Source organism: Pseudorca crassidens, chromosome 17, assembly GCF_039906515.1.
Source record: "Pseudorca crassidens isolate mPseCra1 chromosome 17, mPseCra1.hap1, whole genome shotgun sequence".
NCBI classification, from domain to species: domain Eukaryota; kingdom Metazoa; phylum Chordata; class Mammalia; order Artiodactyla; family Delphinidae; genus Pseudorca; species Pseudorca crassidens.
In genome coordinates, this window is record NC_090312.1 from 15,691,421 (window position 1) to 15,706,945 (window position 15,525).

The 15,525-nt window shown below is 47.8% G+C and overlaps 1 protein-coding gene across 12 annotated transcripts in view; it reads left to right on the plus strand.

Moving 5' to 3' along the window:
• MTSS1 (MTSS I-BAR domain containing 1) overlaps positions 1-15,525 on the plus strand; it is a 164,579-nt gene that overhangs the window by 131,942 nt on the left and 17,112 nt on the right. For 6 of the 12 annotated variants that reach the window (XM_067711302.1, XM_067711303.1, XM_067711308.1 and 3 more), the window contains exons 6-7: positions 267-341; positions 4,359-4,370. In XM_067711302.1, coding sequence (XP_067567403.1) covers positions 267-341; positions 4,359-4,370 — 87 coding nt within the window. The remainder of the gene's footprint in view (positions 1-266; positions 342-4,358; positions 4,371-15,525) is intronic. The other 6 variants (XM_067711309.1, XM_067711310.1, XM_067711306.1 and 3 more) reach the window with 1 other exon arrangement.

Below are 15,525 nucleotides of genomic sequence, written 5' to 3' on the forward strand. Positions count from 1 at the left end.
TTAAAATGTTCCCAGGTACCATGTTTCCTCAAAGCTGGTATGAATGAATACTGTAGGGAAAGACCCCAGTGCATTTTGTTGGTTTTCGTGTTCATAGCCCCTTTGCTGTCAAAGGTCCTCACGAGAGTTTTATCATTTCGTATTCCAGTAAAGCTATTTATTGCATGTCATAGTTTATGCTTTTGGTGATGAAAGTAGTGGCTGTTGCTAAAGTGTTTTCTGTTGAGCTAAGTAGTAAAATTATTCAATATTCTGCTTTCTCTTAGAATATAAAAAAGCTCGCCAAGAGATAAAAAAGAAGTCCTCAGATACACTGAAACTGCAGAAGAAAGCAAAAAAAGGTAATTCTGCTGTTAATGTGTTACTTGGGGAAAATGAGCATGTGCTTGATTTTTCTTTGAAGTGGAAAGTCTTCAGTCAGACTGCCTTACATGTAGTGGTCCTGTGAACAGATAGGAGCTAATAGAATCTATCTTAAGTCCCCAAGTGCAGAATATCTATTAATTTGAGACCCTTGCAAAGTTGTACTTGACTCATTCCTTCCCCCCAACCTGGTCTCCAAAATTTGACAGTTTCCATGCTTATTGTACATGGTGATGAGACTATAAATTTCTTGGAAGCCTTGGGATGATGCATAAAAGCCTCTCTGCAAATGTTGCATAGTAATTATTGCAGAAATGATGTCATTTTCTCCTCTGTCCTTCACAGCCTATAATCTCTGAAACCCTTTATTAAGTCTCGTGAGAATGTTAGAAAAGGCTGCAGTGGGAGCCGGGAATCATTGCTATGTAGGGAGATTTTTCATGGTGCTCATGAGGGTGGGAGCTGGATAAGGAAAATGAGACTGCTGGTGCAAGAGGCCCCTTCTCCCCCCGCAGCTGATTGTCATTTGCAAACCAGTTAATTATCAGATCCATGACCCAGCTTTGCTCTTCCGGCTTGAACTGGGAGTTTTAAGAGAAAAATCTAGCTCCATCCACTTTGAAAGCATTCGTAACATTTTACTAAGACCTAACAAGATGTAGGGACTCTCTCTCGAACGTGAGCAGGTGACCTTCCCTCTAGACTAATTCTTCTTGATACCACGATTTGGAATTTGCTGCATCACAACTGATAAAATGGGTATTTCCCCCCCCCCCATCAGGATGCTCTGTGGGTGGGTAGTATTGAGCGTTTGTTTGAGACAACAACTTTTTTAGGTAGAAATCCCCCAAACCAAATTTCCTCTTTCCTAAGCAAGCAGTTCTCATTTGGAATTAAAAGAAACATCTGGAGAGATGGGATTCTTTGGCAGAAGAGGGGCAAGGACAGGACAAAGTTTTCAAGCTTTGGCATTTCTGAAAAATGTCCCCCCCAGTTCTTATAATAACCTGGAGACCATTTCAAGATAAAGACAGCAGGATATTCACCCACGGTCAGTTTTTCTGTTAGTATTGGCCCCATTTGTTTCTCTTGGATGTGTTTTCCTGGTCTTGGTGCTTCTGCAGTTTATGTTCTATCTAATTCAGGTGCCTGAGAGCTAGCATTCGACAAGTGGAATAGGGTTTGTGGCCAGTAACGTTGTAGTGAGTCTAAAGGTAAATGTAGATAAAACTGCCACCATATTACAGTGAATCTGAGGTTCTATAAAAGAACAGGATGGTCAAAATTTGGAGCTGAACTCTACCTAGTTGACAGCATGCCAGCTTTGAGATAGGAGAGATTAATGAGTTTGGAGAAGAGGGTCCAAGGAAGATCTGTGGCTTGGAAAAGGTTTGGGAATTTGGTGAAAAGGATGGGGTAAGAAAAAGTAGCGGTTTTCCTTTCCCTCTTCCAGAGTTTTCTTTTCAGAGGCCTTAAGTTCTTGGCTGCAGTGATAATCCTTTTATCTGAATTTTACATGGAGGCTGAAACAGTCTTCATCTGTGACTCAAAGTCACTGGCATTGTCCAATTAGCAGAATTTGGACCTACAGGGGATGCCTGGTAGGTTGATTGCGGTGCAACACAAAAGGAAGTTGCTGGTAGTTAGACTTGCCCAGCTCTGCTTAGGCTGCCTAGAGAGGATAACGACCTTCCCATTAAAGCACTGGATAGAAAGGTTCAGGACACATGGAGGTGCCGGACTGTATGACATGAGGGGCTGCTTCTGGTCCTGGGACTCGGGAGTAATTGGCTTTCAGTTGTGAGGTTTCTTGGTGGCACTTAGGCCTGAAGGCTGAGACAGTAGAGGCTGTGATCAGGGGTTTCGGAAGCATCCATCTTGTCAGCCCCAGTCGTATATCTGATGGTCTTGGGCACCATATCCTTTCCAGACGAGGTAGCAGTGATGGTGTTCTTACGCCAAGTCAGGTCAGTAGCTTAGAATGTTCTGGATGACTTTCTAGATACTCCAGTGAACAACCAGAAGCCAGTTTTTGTTTCTTTCCTTTATAAAAAAATTTTTTTCTAAAATATGTAAGTGCCTTTTAAAACTCACATTTGTATGTTTCTGGGGTGAATGGAGCTTTCTAGGAGGTACCAGAGTTATCGTTCTGAGTGAATGTTAATGAAGTGCTCTCCTGGAAGCAGTATGGCCTGAGAATGGAAACAGTACAAGCTAAGGGCTGGAAGAAATCTGGTTATTTGAGACTCCCAGTTATTTTGGGGTCTGGTTAGCTGCGGTTTCCCCTTTTGCCTGAAGTCCTCTCTGTCGGTTTCATCTCCCTCAGGTGCTCAAGTGGTGGCTTCCTAGACTCTTGTAAAGTGTTGGTAGTTCCTTCTGAGAGTTATCCAATGCTTTGGATACATTTTTTTTTGTCTTGATAGAACTGAATCTGGTTTATACAGCGCAATAATCACTTCCTCTTAAATATGTTTTCAGAAGGTCATCAAACAGCCTTCTGCCACTCCTTTTTCCAAAACTGTGATCTTTGATCTAAAAAAATCTCCTGACTCTCCTTTTCAAAGTTGAAATGCGTTTATACATTTAAGCATGGTTCTGGCACCCCCTTTGACCTAGGCAGGCACACATGGGGTGTTATTTTTGTGTGTGACTAATTTACCTTAACTTTCACTCTGCAGCTGTATCACCTTTTGCCACATTCTTTGTTTGACTCTTTTTTACTATACTATAGAAGGGTAATTTGTACTCTAAAGGTATTTAAATATCACTGTCAAAAAACTCTGAATGGTTTTTGGGGTTTGATTAGACTTTATCTTAAAATCATTTTAAAACAACTTGACATGTGCTCCAGCTGTGGGTGAATGTACCTATTTTTGTGGAAGGCAGGCTACTGAACACCTACCGGGCGTAAAAACTAGGCAGGGAGTTGGGGGCTGGAGGAAAGGTCCCGGCCCTCCGAGAAGTTCCAGGCCAGCGCCCAGGGTCGGTGCATGGGGCAGAGCTGCCTTGTTGAGTGGTCAGGGGGACAAGACAGAGGCAGCCAGGAGGGTGGGGAGGGGCTGTGGGGCTGACCCAGCAGCCCCAGGTTCTGAGTGGCATCTCTTGAACCCTCATCGAGCCCTGCTGCTTGACGTCAGCTCGTGACCCTTGAGGTCCTAGAGCTGGTTGTAACCCAGCTGGGGGAAGTAAGAGGATCAGAAGTGGGAAACATTTTATGCTGTTCGCCCACTTCTGCCGCCTTACTGTACAGACGGTAAGCCTTATTTCTCATTTAGTTAGCTCTCATGTTATTATTAATTTTAATTAAAAAATTAATTATGGTAAAGCCTTCTGTTTCCATCTGTAACTACTAGAAGTTTATCAGAGACTTTGAGGGAGGGAACTGGAACATTTTAATATGTTAACCCTTGAGCCTGACGTTGAAATAGTTGTTTTCACCAGAGGCTACAAAGCTAATATTATAAACCTAAGAAACAGACTCCCAGAGTCCCATATTAGCATATTATTTGCTATTATACGAAAATTTTAAGTTCTTTAAATTTTTAAAAATTTTTTAAAATTTTCATTTTCACCCCAGCTTGAACTTTTGAACCTGATTTCCCTAGTTACTTTTAAAGTTACAGTAAATTACACTTGAAAGCTCTTCTTGTTAAAGCATCTTAATTGGCTTCTTATAGGAATATAGTCTTCATTTATCTTTTTAAGAAAAAACCTTGCTGCATTCTCTAGGGGTGCTGATTACTAACTAGGAAGATGTCTGTTTAGATGAGAAGGAAAGGCCATTAGCAAGTGAAGGAAGGGAACTGGGATTTGCAGCTCTTGGTAGATGTGGGTTTAATCGCCCCAATGTAAAATTCGGTGGCAAGCCACGGACTGTTTTAACACATGAAAGAAAGGTAAGACTGCTGCTCGAATACCAGTTTGACTTTATTATTTTCCTTTTTGTGTCAATTGTGTATCCTGCACTTTCTCACCGCACGCCCCCCCCCTGCCAGTGGACGCTCTCGGTAAGTCTGTCATCCTGAATCTCTGGTGACTGGTCACGGTGTGGTCCTTACTGTGGGCTTTCCGTGGTTGTCCAGACCTATGCTAGCTGCCCCAGTTTTCCTGCCAGTTCAGAACAATCAATGGTGCCTACTTAATCTTCCATAACTTAAAGAAAACTCTGTGTGTGTGTGTGTGTGTGTTTCAGTCAATCATTTTCTTTCTTTGAAGTCTGGCCCTTTAATGGGTTAGCTCAACATTCTAGGAGTCTCTGCATCCTCATAATTCAGCATTAGACTCATGGAAAAAAGAAATACAGAGTGACTTAAACCCTCCCTTCCACGCGAAATAAATATAACTATACATACATATCTAGGTGTATATGTGTGTATTTATATCACAAACAAAACGTGGAGAGCTATGCTAAATAACTCCTCAGAATAATTCCCAGATCGGATTTGGTTGTATTAAGCTTGCCACATATCTTTAACTTTGTCCCCCCAGGACCATATAGTTTTTTCAAAACCAACCATTTATTTTTAAAAAATCAAAAGTATTTCTTATTTCAGCAGAGTTTGTGGAATGCTTCATTTCAAAGGTATCAGATCTTCAAATTCAGTAAATCAAAATGATTCTTCTTGACTGAAAATTGACCCTCATTCTGTGGGTGACAACGCTACTAAAAACCTCAAGTCGCTTTCGGTGTCTCGTGGCTGTCCCTGTGTCTCGGAAAGGTCTGTCTGTGAGCCGTCCATGTAGTTTATCTTGCCTGAGTGTGCCCGAGTGTTCTCTGAGCCTTTGCATTGAGCAGCTCCAAAGAGGTTTTTGCATCGGATTTTGTCATTTACGATGAACCCGAAGCACACAGGTCCCCTCTGACAGGCGCGGCTGGGATGACCAGCTGTCACGGGGGACACAGCTCTGCCTCCCTCCCATCACGTTGATGTTGGGATAGTGTCCCCCACCTTTTTTTTTTTTTTTTTTTAAGATGCTGTTGTTTTATTTTTATTTATTTTTTGCGGTACGCGGGCCTCTCACTGTTGTGGCCTCTCCCGTTGCGGAGCACAGGCTCCGGACGCACAGGCTCAGCGGCCATGGCTCACGGGCCCAGCCGCTCCGCGGCATGTGGGATCTTCCCAGACTGGGGCACGAACCTGCGTCCCCTGCATCGGCAGGCGGACTCTCAACCGCTGCGCCCCCAGGGAAGCCCAGTGTCCCCCACCTTTTAAAGGTGATAATCCTCTCCAGTCTTCAGTGTTGTGGTTCAGAGACAGCTTGAACAGTTTTTAGTGCACCTTTGGGAGGAAGGTAAGACACAGCCATTCTTTTGCTTATCGTGATAAAATTCATATAACATAAAATGCACTGTTTTAACCATTTTAAAGTGTACATTTCAGTGGCTCTGGTGCATTCTCAATGCTGTGCAACCGTCACTACTGTCTAATTTCAGAACGTTTTCATCACCCCAGAAAGAAATCCCTTTCCTTTTAAAGCTGCCGTGCCCCATTCTCCCTCCCCCAGCCCGTGACAACTGTGCCTCTGCTTCCTGTCTCTCTGGATCTGCCTATTCTGGACATTTCTTATAAAGGGAATCATACAATATGTGGCCTATTTGAGGACTCAGACTTTTACTGGAACCTTTGCTTGAAAGCCTGGCACGAGTCTGTGGAGTAAACGGGGCATGCTCTTTGTTTTAAGTGACGGACAGTAGGATTAGGGGTGAGTAAAGGAACCACGCAGCCTTCTGTGACTTAGATTCTGCTCATCTTAGGGAGAATCTCTGCAGCCCCCTCTAGTTCTCTGTCTTGCGGGGGCCCGTTCACAGGGCTAAGCCACAGTGGCATATGATTATAGCAGTGAACTTGGGCGTAAAAACTTCAGAAAGCTGTGTGGCTTGAAGCCCTCATAAATTTTAGTTTACAAGTTTTAAATCATGTTTGAACCTGGAGATCTGTATTTTAACCAAGTTTCATGGTAGTTAAAATGTCCTGGTTTAACAAAAGAAGAAAATAATATGTATATACAGAACTTTCCTTCCGTCAGTTAGAAGTATTTACCTTGAATCTTGCATAAGCAATGACTGGGGGCCTCCACAGGGGAGAAAGTTACAACTCAATAAAGTGTACTGAGCCAGGGATACACTGCTCCCTCCAGGAATTGAGACTCTAGCGGAAGGAAACCAATTATAGTCGTTCCTCGGTATCCGAGGGGCATTGATTCCAGGACCTGCCTCAGACTATGCGATGCTCAAGTCCTATAGTCCGCCCTCCATATCCACGGTTCCGCATCTGCGAGTTCAACCAAGGATTGTGAACGTAGCGCACGATCCATGGTTGGTTGAATGCGGAACCTGTGGATTTGGAAGCCGATTCCATATTTATCGAAAAAGATCCGTACATAAGTGGACCCGTGTTCAAACCCGTGTTGTTCAAGAGTCAGCTCTAGTTTAATCCGGTGAGCTCAGCACCACGATGAGTATAAGCGGAAGGTGTAGGCAAGGCGCAAGGAAGCCATGCACGCTTGGTGTGGGTGGGTGATGAGGAAGATGAAGAGGGGTCAGCTGGTGGAGAATGGGACGAGGGCTGCTCAAGGTAGAGGGGACAGTGCGAGCCCTCACCATTGAGACGGGAGCACCGGAACCGTGGGAAAGGTGACCATGCTGCGGAGGGGGAGTGCGGGTGATACCCCAAGTCACCTTTTGGGGAGGCTGACAGTTCCACCTTGGGTGGACGGAGAACCACAGTGACACCCCGTGTCAGCCTCAGCTACCTGCCTCCAGATGGTTCTATCACTCGGCCCCATTTCTGATCAGACCCCATACTGGACTCAACTTCTGCACCCATCACCCTTCTTTTCTTCCATGCGGAGAAAGCAAAAAGCCTGTGCAGTGCTGAAGCCTTTCCACTGGCGCAGTGGTTCCCGCGGCCCCTGGCTGCATCGGGGTGAATGTTTGCATTTCGTCACCCATTTCTTCTGTGCTTACAAAACTGGCAAAAACCATTCTCAGGATGCCCCAGAAACTGCAGTCAACGAGTGGATCACTCTCCCTGCCTCAGTGCTGAAAACAGTATGTCTCAGCCACCTCCATCCACTCCCCCTTTGGGTTTTGAAAAGGAGTAGCCCTGGGAACCCTCCTGCCCGGAGGGAGCTCCCACCTACAAATCTGAAGTCTGGGTTATCTGTTCATGGGTCAGCTGACTTTCTCGCCTGGCACAGTGCAGAGGCTTCTTTGCTCCGTTCCCACTGCCGAGTTAGGGGAGGTGGAGAAGAAGAAGACTGCTCAGAAGGTGCTGTGGCCTGCACAAAGAGACCCTCTCAGCGGTTAACCCCATCTGTCGTGGGTGTGCCTCCAGGAGTGGTCAGGAATTGTCATGCCCCCAGGACATCCTGGGCCCCTGGAGTCAGCATGGAGCCACGGGTGGCCCGCCCTGTATTGCCGGTGATCTAGGTTGCAAGACCCAGCCCTGGAAGAAGGCAGCGACCCCCAGAAATCTCCTCTGGACGTTTTCTCCGACCACCTCCCCGTGATGCGTGTCAGCTGTCTGCAAAGGGATAACCGAAAATAACAACGGTCCTTTCTGAATGCTGACGTGAGGTGGTGAAAAGAGCTGGTCCATGATTCCAGGCGTCTTCCCCACTTCCCGCTCACCTCCAGTGGGCATCCCTGGAGGGGGATGGATTGCCACACCAGTGCGATTGGGAAAAGGGTACTTTGAGCCCAAACCAATGATTGTTCTCTATTGGAACTAAAGCTGGAAAAGTTCCTTCTGAGGTCAAGGGGGTGACTGTAGATGCAGACGGGTGATCGCTTAGACCTCCAGGGGTTGCTTGACCACTTACTTGTATGTAGCCTTGTGGTCTTTCTGGATATTTAGATGCAACTGCACGTAACGTAGCAGGGAAGATTATTGAGTCACTGCTTCATTCTAGGCTTGGGAAAGGTGTTATAGGAGTGCACACGTTTAATTATGCAGGAAATAATGGAATGGGTACAGTTTTACTAAATGGGGCAACCTGTGTGAAATGGACTTTTTAATGAGTCAGTGTTAGAGAACCACAGCCCGACATAAGGTTCTGGCCCTAGAAATGCCAGGTAAAGCAGTCAGCAGAGCAAGGAGAGAGAAGGGAGAGGTCAGTGGGTGATGGCAGCCGACCCTGCCAGCCTGTGCTAACGGGCCGATGGGGGAAAGCATAACGAAGGGGCGGACCGACTCCTTCTATCTTAGTACAAGCAGCAGCGGTCAAACTTTACTTTTTAGACCCCGGGTGGCATTCGGAACGCTGTACCTAACTGCAGTCAATAGAGATGTTGGAATCCCACCCAACAAGTTCCTGAAAGGGACTGTTGCATTTTGAGATGAAAGCATGTAGTCCTTGGAGGCCAGGGGACTCATTCGTCATACTTCACACCAGGGAATTCTAGGTAAAAACAGACCGAACAGATCCCCCCGAGGCCCAGAGCTGCGAGCTCCCTTCCTCCGCAGATCTGGTCTCTGGGAAAGCCTCGCCCCGACGCAGCTCATCAGGTGCCTTGCTTGTGACTTTGGCTACAGATGGCTCATTGCGGGAGCGGAAACAGATGCCCTGAAACGTCCCTGTGCGTGACGAGCCTGTTGTCAAGGTTTGGAGCGCCTGGCTTCCCTGTGGCTGCATTTAGAAGCTGGGAAGATGTATTTACAGTGGGGGGGGGAGGGGGCAGGGAGAGCGCCCAGCAGGAGCCCAGTGCTTGTCTCCGTGTTAATTTTGCCGGAGGACAAAAAGGACGACGTGCTTGAAATATCGATTCCTTGCACAATGTGGTTTTGATTTACCCCGAGAACGCTGAGCCAGTGGTGCGGGTGCAGGACTGGGGGTGTAGTCCTGCCTTTCTTGAGTTGCAAGCCATTCACAGCTTTCGGGGGGTTTATTGCTTCACTTCCGGCGCCTCTCTTTCATTCGTACATCCCCAGTGACCGCCGCAGAGGAGCCCTGTGAGGCAAGCGCGCATCTTCGCTCATTCAGGAAGTAGATATAAAGTGCCTCCTCTGGGCTGCACCCCCTTGGCAGCCACGGGAGCAGAAGGAGCCTCTACCGTCAAGCCGTCCCCGGGATGGTGGAGGCCTTTACGTTCTAACATCAGTCCTCTGACACCAACAGGGTGTCCTGCAAGTCACATCAGTTCAGATACTAACTACCGGAGTTGGCTTAGCTAAGGACTCAGTCCCACAAGACTTCCTCCTCTTCAAGATTCACCAGCCACAAGTGGGGTCCGCAGGCTACCCACCCTTCCGCCCAGCCCATCTCAAACTTAGGCTCTCACGTGAACCGCCTCAGGTTTGACAATTTGTTATAAGGACTCGCACAACTCAGGAAAGCACGGTACTTACAGCTGCTGACTTATTATAAAGGAAGCCAGTGAGCGTCCAGGTGAAGAGCTCCGTAGGATGCGAGGTGGGGCGGGGATGGGCACAGAGCTTCTGTGCCCTCGCCAGGCACGCTGATGGATTCACTGGAGCTCGCCGCTTCAGAGTTTCTGTCGCATTTTATCGTTACGGAGGCATGCTGTCCCCGGCTGCGGTGCCCCGGGTTAGAAGGAGGACTTCAGCGATGCTGCGCGACTGCTGACGGCACCTGCCACTTCCCGAGCACTGACCACCTGCTGGCTGTTGTGCTGAATGCTCTAGTGAATGAGTCCACTGGGTTGGTCTTACATCAACCATGTGAACCCGGTACTGTTTTTTATATTTAACAGATGAGTGGACACTGAGGCACAGCCTGTTGAAAGAATAACAGAAATTGAGTTTGTTTGAAAATGTTTAAGTCAAAATAAAAAAAAAAGAAAATGGTTAAGTCCAAAAGCTTCCAATCTTATCTGATCAAATCTCTCTCTCTCTCTTGATTTCTGGTTGGTTTTGCTTTGGGGAATCGATCAAAAACCGCTGCAGGATATTAAGAGTAGAAGGTGATATATGTAGCGATAATAAGGATAGCCACCTTTTGGTGGAAAAAGAATTTTTCACTCCAAATTCTAATCTCCAGCATCACCTTGCATGTCTATTTCTGAAACTATACCCCCATGTTTCAGTATTTATATCCCGTATTCCATTGACTTCAGATGCCATCAGTTGTAAGATGAACTATTATTTTCTTTTTTCTTTTTTCTTTCTTTTGCGGTACGCGGGGCTCTCACTGTTGTGGCCTCTCCCATTGCGGAGCCCAGGCTCCGGACGCGCAGGCTCAGCGGCCATGGCTCACGGGCCCAGCCGCTCCGCGGCGTGTGGGATCTTTCCGGACCGGGGTAAGAACCCGTGTCCCCTGCAAAGGCAGGCGGACTCTCAACCACTGAGCCACCAGGGAAGCCCACTATTATTTTCTGACTGATGAAAAAAGAAAAAAAAAATGCCGATTACACGATGACATCCCCACTGACTGTAAGACATCTTAATTTGTAAGGTATAAACGTGAAAAAGTGGGCGTCTTCAGATGAAATACGGTATTTGCATGAGTGTGTCAGGGGCAGATGGAAGTCTTTTTGTGGGGTTCCAATGGCTTCTCCATACGTCTCTCTGGGGGAAAAGAGGACTTCGGATGTGTTCCTGACGGTGAGCTTGGCCCAGTGTGTCTTGGGTTGATTCTCACCCGTTGGAAAGCCCTTTGCCTGCATCTGGCTTGGTTCAGCCCCGAGGCTCAGGTATGGGCTGCAGTGCGTGTAGGGAGAGGCTGGGAGGTTCCAGATGACGCTAAGCACTTGACTGCCTTTTTGATCAGGCTGTTACTATGTAGAACGTTCAGCCCCTTCCGCCTTGTCCCCAGGGTTTATGTTTGCTGTGAGCATGAAGCTACAAAGAATGTGGGCTTCTGAATGAGAAAGACGGAGGGTTGCATCTGTCTGCGCCCATTCCTAGCTCAGGGACTTGCAAGCCACCCTGGTTCCCTCAGTCTCAGTTTCCCCCTCTGCCAAATGGGGGTGTTAATTCCTGCGTTGAACGTTTATGTGTATGTAGATTAAGGAAAATTAAAATGTAAATGTTGGGAAAATATGGGATCTTGGTTTCATTCCAGAATGCTTTGTGACCTCTCTCTCCTTTAAAAAAAAAAAAAGTCAAATCTTTTCTCCTTTAGGGGTGCTGCTTTGGCCCGTGACACGGTGCCCATTAATAGTGCTTTGCCCCAGGAGCATTTTTTGTAAAGAGAATAATCACATGACTTCCCCTGTGCAGGGAGTAAGGGGCTGCTGGCTGTTGTTCAGCGGAATTCTCCAGCATGAATCCAACCAAGACCTGGAAACCAGCAGGGGAAAAAAAAATTCTCGAGACTGCATTGACTTAGATTTTCCAGAAAAGGTCACAAGCGATGCTTTGCTCAGGAATTTTGTCTGGAAAGCCTGTTGAAGGCACCTCCTCTCTTCTTTTGGCTGATGGACAGCTCTGGAATTTGCTCATTTTCCATTGTTAGGCCATTTAAGGGCGTGATGGTTGAGCCAGTGAGCAAACTCAGATCAGGCTGTTATATCAGTGCCTCATTCATTCGCAAATATTTGAGTACCTGCCTTACAAGCAGGTGTGCTGACAGAGAAGATACCGCACTGAGCAAAAATATTTGTGGTTTCTGTCCTCGTGGGGCTTCCTGATCACTAGGGGAGACTGCCGTCAATCAAAGGACTGGAGAAATAAAGATGAACTTAGAATTGGGAGGAGTGTCGTGAAGGCTGTGTATAAGGAACTTCTGAGAATCAAGTAAGAGGATTTAGTCTGGTGAAAGAGTTCAAGGAGGGCTTTCGTGAAGAACCGGGACCTGCAGGGTGAACAGGTGCTAGACAGGTGGGGAGGGAGAGTGGATGTGTAGGTATGGAGCCAGACCCTGGAGAAGCGCCTGGGAAGTGGACAGAGGAGGGGAGGAGGAAAGGCAGAGGGTGGTCTAAGAAGCTGACCCACGCATGCCTTGCAGGACAGGCCATGTTAAGGACATTAGACTTTTCTTGAAAGCAATGGGAGCTACTGAAAAGTGATAAGATTTGCATTTTGAAAGGAATTTGGGGCTGTTCTGGGCGAGCTGGTCTCAATGCAATCAGGATGGCCTATTAGGGGTTGATGGAGCTGTCCAGGTGAGAGATCAAGGTGGCACAGCGAGGGTGGCAGTAGCAGAGGTGAAATAGGTGACAGGGTCAAGTCCATGTGGGAGCTGGCATGGCCAGGACCTGTACTGAGGTCATCGGCAGTGGCTCTCCTCGCATTGCTGATGGGAGGGAAATGAACAGGTTTTTGTGTATTAAGTCAGTGCCAATACAACTCTGAATTTGTGGATCTAGAAAGATGACTGTATCTTAAAACCAGTACATCCAACAGGGACATGGAATAATTTCTTCCACAGTCGTTTTTTAATAAATATAATTACATGTTGTGTTAGCGAATTTAAGAAATAAACATTGTGTTTTTAGGTTATGATATATCCCACATGGAAATGTACTCACTCTAATTATAGCAGTTTTTATAGATTATACTTATTTTAGAATACTACAATTTGGAAGTCCTTTAGTTATAACATAATACACATTGAAAATAACTTGACTAATCATAGAATAATTTAAGCTTATATTTACCAGATTAGCTAACATTTGGGTCTAGTCACTTTGCTTTCCTATGTCAGTGTATTTTTAAAAGTCAGTGTCATTCATTACGGATAGGTGTGTGCCTTGTAACTTGTGAAAGGACGTAAAGATACCTCCCCAATTTCTTATAGTTATAAGTTGGTATTGAAAGAAATTGCTACCATCATCAGCCCTCCCTCCTCTGGAGTTAAGAACATGCTGACCTGGTCTGCAGCCCTCTGTGGTTCCTTAGTTGGAGCATCCTTGGAGAGGCTGAGAGGCTTACAAGGAGGCCTCTGGAGCAGCCGCAACCATGTGGCCTCACCTGCAGGGCCCGGGGTTGGCCAGGCTGTTTGGCAGGTTGCAGAGACACAGGGAGTTTCATTACCAGAGGACTTGTATCATGTACACATTCGGTGTATGTGGATTCATCTGCGCAAGTCAGCATTTTATTTATTTAAAAAAAAACTTCTTTTGGCCATGCCGCAGGGCTTGCAGGATGTTAGATCCCCGACCAGGGATCGAACCCCGGGCCCTCCGCAGTGAAAGCATGGAGCCCTGACCACTGGACCTCCAGGGAATTCCCAGAGTTTCCTCTATTTTAAAATGCTGGGGAATTCCTTGGTGGTCCAGTGGTTAGGGCTCCGTGCTTTCACTGCTGAGAGCCTGGGTTCGATCCCTGATCGGGGAACTAAGATCCCTGACGGCATCATGCTGCGTGGCCAAAAAAAAAAAATAGAGAAAACTCCCAATCTCATGGGGCTGGAGGTGCACCCACTCGCCCACCCTCCATGAGGCCTGTGTCAAGAGGGAGCCCTTGCTTCCCTGCAAGTCCCCTGGGAGAATGGGAGGATGCTTTGACAAGTGTCTTGTCCCCTAAAAACTTGGGAAACCTGTGACTCAGGGGCCAGGTAATGTGTGAGGGTGGCTCTCTGGCATCCTGGCGGAAGGAATGGAAACAGTGACCATGGTAGAGAAACTGGAAAAACTGGTAGAATTATGGGGGGTGTAGGATGGGAGATGGTGACCGATGACTGAGTGGAGGAATGGGTGAGTGGGTCACCTTGAAAGTACAGCAAAACTTCTCAGAGCAAATTCTCACGTAATGTAATCGTTGGATAAAATCCCTCCAGCATGGAATTAAACACTGTGTATTGCTGTACCCAGCATACATTTGTGCTCACCTGACTAGTGAGGGCTCCACATACGGAGCACGGACTATACTTGAATGCCATCTAAGGCGGTTTCGGGGGTGACCTTTGACTGCCCATGATAGTCCCCTTTTGTGCTAACTTAGGACTTAACCCCTGCCAAAAATCCAGTGACTTTTGCTAGTTGGATGTTGTTGACACCTGACTGCCTCTGTTTCCAAATGAAGCTTTCTCATCTGCTTGTGAGGACATACAGAATATGTCCCTACACACGAGGCCGTTTTCCCTGACCCTCTACTTTTTCAAACCAGATAACACATTGCATTTAGTGTTCTCTACGGCAGCGCTCCCCAACCTTTTTGGCAGCAGGGACTGGTTTCGTGGAAGACAATTTTTCCATGGACAGGGGCTGGGGAGGGAGGTTCAGGCAGTGATGCTAGCAATGGAGTGCAACGGGGGAGTGACAGGGAGGGGTGGGGAGCGATGGGGAGGGGTGGGGAGCGACGGGGAGCGACAGGGAGGGGTGGGGAGTGATGGGGAGTGGTGGGGAGCGACGGGGAGCGGTGGGGAGCAGTGGGGAGCGACGGGGAGAGACAGGGAGTGGTGGGGAGTGACGGGGAGCAGTGGGGAGCTACGGGGAGGGTGGGGAGCGACAGGGAAGGGTGGGGAGCTACGGGGAGGGTGGGGAGCGACGGGGAGCGGTGGGGAGGGGTGGCGAGCGACGGGAGCGATGGGGAGGTGTAGGGAGCGACGGGGATCAATGGGGAGGGGTGGGGAGCGGCACACGAAGCTTCCCTCACTTGCCCACCGCTCACCTCCTGCTGTGCAGCCGGGTTCCTAACAGGCCTCGGACAGGCCAGGGGTTGGGGCCTCCTGCTCTATGGCATTCGCATTGTTAAGGAGGGGTACGTGGTGACCGGTCAGGCCTCTTCGCAGGAGGCGAGTGGAATCCAGTCCCTCGGCTTGAGGCAGCCGGCAGAGGAGGAGGAGGGGTCCAGTGTCAGAGGGTCAGGCCGTGTGAGCTCTGCCCTGACTCTGCCTGCCCCCCTGAATGGCCCTGGACAGCCCCTCCCCTTCTCTAGGCCTCCACCTCCTCTGAACTGGGAGCAGGTTTGCTTGGATAACCCCTACTGCCCCTCCACTCCAATATTCTGTTTAAAGCATCTATTGAGTACTTGTTGTATACATCTATTAAACACCTATTGAGTACTTGTATACACAGGTGGCATTTCACTGGGGGCTGGACTCGGAGAGTCCAAGCCTCCGTCCTGAAGTTTAGAAATTCTTCCTCTGGTTCAGGTGGTAGGTGAGCATGGGAGCCCAGTGTGGAAGCTCAGGAGCTGGTCTCGGGGACAGTCCCCTTCTTGTCCCCAGATCACGTTTACAGTAGCCATGCCCTCTGACACAGTGCCTGTTTGCCCATGTTTATACAGACTTCTGTAAAAGGCCAGATTGTAAACC